The sequence below is a fragment of the Lolium perenne genome, chromosome 7, assembly GCF_019359855.2.
Source record: "Lolium perenne isolate Kyuss_39 chromosome 7, Kyuss_2.0, whole genome shotgun sequence".
Taxonomy (NCBI): domain Eukaryota; kingdom Viridiplantae; phylum Streptophyta; class Magnoliopsida; order Poales; family Poaceae; genus Lolium; species Lolium perenne.
The window spans coordinates 333,084,579-333,088,162 of NC_067250.2; the positions used below are offsets into that span (position 1 = coordinate 333,084,579).

Consider the following 3,584-nt stretch of genomic DNA (forward strand, 5'->3'; position numbering starts at 1 on the left):
GACTTGGCTTCGAGATCTTATGGGTTTCAACTCTAGCCTACCCCAACTTGTTTGGGACTGAAAGGCTTGGTTGTTGTTGTATTACTTGTAACTCAAGGCTACACGCCTATATAATTGATTCAATGCAATCGCCCCATTGTGTGGCGCTTCCAAACGTTGTTCATTCTCTTGGTATCAGACTCCCCGATCCCCACCTCCCGATCCGATCTCGCCATGGCCGACAGCCAAACCTCCGCTGCCCCCTCCGACTCCACCGCGCCCGCCCTCGGCGCCTCCACCATGCCTGCCCTTGGCCTCAGCACCACGCCCGCTCTCAGCTCCTCCACTGCCGGCGCCCTCGTCAACACGGGCATGCCCATCTCCTCGATCCCGGCCGTCAACGTCGCGAGCGTCCACACGCACGTGCCAGTCACCCTGGAGCTGAAGGCCTCCAACTTCACGAAGTGGCGCATGCTCATCCGCGTGCTCCTCGGCAAGTACGACCTCCTCCACCACGTCAACACCATCGCTCCGCCGGACGCCCGCACCCCCGAGTGGGTCAGGGAGGACTACATCGTCCGGTCCTGGCTCTATGGCTCCATCTCTGACGAGATCCTCGACATCATCATGGCGGAGGAGCAGACGGCGCAGGAGGCCTGGGTGCTCATCACCAACCTGTTCCTCGACAACCAGATGACACGCGCCGTCTACCTCGAGGCAGAGTTCCGCGGTCTCGTGCAGGGCGACCTCTCCATCACCGGCTACTGCCACCGTCTCAAGGCCCTCTCCGATGCCCTCCGCGACGTCGGCACCCCTGTGTCCGATCAGACGCTCGTCCTCAACTGCCTCCGCGGCCTCAACCCGCGCTTCGCCGACATCACCACCATCGTCACCATGCAGAGCCCCCTGCCCACGTTCGCGCAGACTCGCTCCCTCCTCACGCTGCGCGAGACTCAGCTCGCCAACTCCACCCAGGTGGCCAACCAGACCGCCCTGTACGGCGCGTCCTCTCCTGGCGCCGACGGTAACTCTGGTGGCAACAGCAACCGTACTGGTGGCGGCAACACCGGTGGCGGCGCTTCCAACGGTGGCAACCGCAATGGTGGCGGGTACTATCGGAAGAAGAAGAACGGTGGCGGCGGCAACTCTGGCGGCACCTCCACCGGCAACACTGGCGCCAACTCTGGCGGCAACCGCGCCAACGGTCAGGCCATGCTTGGGCCCTGGGTGTGCTTCAACCCCTACACGGGCCACACTCAGCAGATGCAGGTGACATAGGCATCCCCAATGGGCCTGCCGAAGATAGTACCCAGGGTTTACTGAAGGCCCACTACTCGAAGAACAGGAAGACTCGGAAAGCCCAAGATATTATTATGGAAAGATAGAGTTGTAATAGGAAGTGTCAAACTGTAATCTTGCGGGACGGGTTAGAAACCCTCCCGGACTCTGTAAACTTGTGTATTACGAATCCCTCGGCTCCAACTTGTATATAAGGGGGAGTCGAGGGACGAGGAAATCATCGAATCATTGTTGAGCAAACCCTAGTTTTATTTCGTCGAGTACTTTTCGGCTGATAACCTTCGAGATCTACTTGCCCTCTACATTACACGAAACCCTAGTCTACTATTCGTAGGCATTGACAAGTTAATACCTTGTCAATTGGCGTCGTCTGTGGGATTTAGAGGAGACAAGGAGCTGATCTCGATGGCACGTTCAGAATCGTCGACTTCATCGGCAGCAAGCAACATCATGGATAGAGGTAAACAGATCGAAACTGTTCGCGTGCCCGATGAAAATTATCAAGAAGAAAAAAGAGAAAGAAAGAAAGAACAAGAAGAAAGAAGGAGCATATTTCGAGTTATAAAGATAACTCTACATATACTCCCATCGGGAGAGCAATATAAGTCAGAAATTGACTCGATAAAATGTGCTATTCCAACAGCCGAATAAGCACTCGACAATATATTCTCAGAACGCCAAAAGTTGCGAATTCTGAATGCCGCAAAACACTGCGAAGGTAAGACCCCAGATCCGTTCTGTGCGGCGTGGCATCGCCAAAGACTGCGCTCTGCTACTTTTTTCCACATCAACAGATGTGAAGAAATATCCCAGCGGACGCGCTGTGGATTCGATAAAATTGACTGGGACTCGACAGAATGGTAAGACCTTAAGCGGCACCTGTCGAAGTTTACACCAGTATCACCGAGATCATGTCCAGGGACGTGATCTTGAAGTAGGTTTTTGCGGATTGCCACTAGAGCAGTTAACTAGTACCTGATCCGTCAGATGAACTAGCCCCAACTACCATTATCCCTGTACAATATAGAAATTCATATGAAGAAATATAGACAAGTTAAAGTTGTCGAGTAAAAATAAACAGGGGAGATTTTCCCTGATTCTACGATTCAAGCAAAATCTCGGGGGCTACTGACATAGGCATCCCCAATGGGCCTGCCGAAGATAGTACCCAGGGTTTACTGAAGGCCCACTACTCGAAGAACAGGAAGACTCGGAAAGCCCAAGATATTATTATGGAAAGATAGAGTTGTAATAGGAAGTGTCAAACTGTAATCTTGCGGGACGGGTTAGAAACCCTCCCGGACTCTGTAAACTTGTGTATTACGAATCCCTCGGCTCCAACTTGTATATAAGGGGGAGTCGAGGGACGAGGAAATCATCGAATCATTGTTGAGCAAACCCTAGTTTTATTTCGTCGAGTACTTTTCGGCTGATAACCTTCGAGATCTACTTGCCCTCTACATTACACGAAACCCTAGTCTACTATTCGTAGGCATTGACAAGTTAATACCTTGTCAGCAGGGGCTTCCCATGATGCATCCCACCGGAGCCGGCCTCCTTGGTCCTCGCCCCACTCCGCCCGCCAGCGCCTTCACCTCGCTCGCGCCGCTTCACGGCCAGGCGTTCGGCACCAACGCCCCGCCGGTTCCCCACTACGCCTTGGGATCGGCCACCTCCCCGGCGTGGGATACGTCCGCGCTCATGGCTGCCCTGAACAGCGCGGCCACGCCCTCCACTGTTGGTGAGTGGGTCATGGACTCGGGTGCCACTGCCCACATGGCGTCCGACCCCGGTATGCTCCATTCTCTTAAACCCTCCCTCCTACCCTCCCTTGTCACCGTAGGCAATGGCTCCACGTTGCCTATCTCTCACACCGGCCATGTCTCTCTTCCTTCTTCCGCTCACACTCTCACTCTTAAAAATGTTCTTGTCGTCCCTAACCTTGTCAAAAACTTGATTTCCATTCGCCGCTTCACTATTGATAATCTTTGTTCTATTGAGTTTGACCCGTTTGGTTTTTCTGTCAAGGATCTTCGCACCAAGGCCGTGATCATTAGGTGCAATAGCCGTGGCGACCTCTACGTCTTTCCGTCATCGGCACTCCGCTCCACCGCCCATGGACTCATCGCCACCACCACCACCGAGCTCTGGCATCGACGTCTAGGTCACCCGGGTCGTGACAGCATGTCACATCTCCATATGCAACCGTTTATCCCATGTAATAAAGCGGCCTCACATGTTTGTCACGCCTGCCAGCTTGGCAAACACGTGCGCCTTCCATTCTCTAGGTCTACCTCGATAAGTGT

General features: G+C 53.9%; 1 protein-coding gene across 1 annotated transcript; it reads left to right on the plus strand.

Annotated features, from left to right (window-relative positions):
- Nucleotides 1-213: 213 nt before the first annotated feature.
- On the plus strand, nt 214-3,335 carry LOC139834081 (uncharacterized). Its single transcript, XM_071824472.1, has 3 exons — nt 214-1,248; nt 2,797-3,070; nt 3,307-3,335. The coding sequence occupies exons 1-3, from the start codon at nt 214-216 to the stop codon at nt 3,333-3,335; spliced, it is 1,338 nt and encodes a 445-aa protein (XP_071680573.1).
- Nucleotides 3,336-3,584: the final 249 nt, after the last annotated feature.

What these genes read in the sequence shown, in the direction of transcription:
- LOC139834081 (XM_071824472.1), top strand. Translation starts at nt 214, where the DNA reads ATGGCCGACAGCCAAACCTCCGCTGCCCCCTCCGACTCCACCGCGCCC. An exon ending in GCCACACTCAGCAGATGCAG is followed by an intron (nt 1,249 to 2,796) that starts GTGACATAGGCA and finishes ATACCTTGTCAG; the next exon opens with CAGGGGCTTCCCATGATGCA. An exon ending in CCACATGGCGTCCGACCCCG is followed by an intron (nt 3,071 to 3,306) that starts GTATGCTCCATT and finishes TTTTCTGTCAAG; the next exon opens with GATCTTCGCACCAAGGCCGT.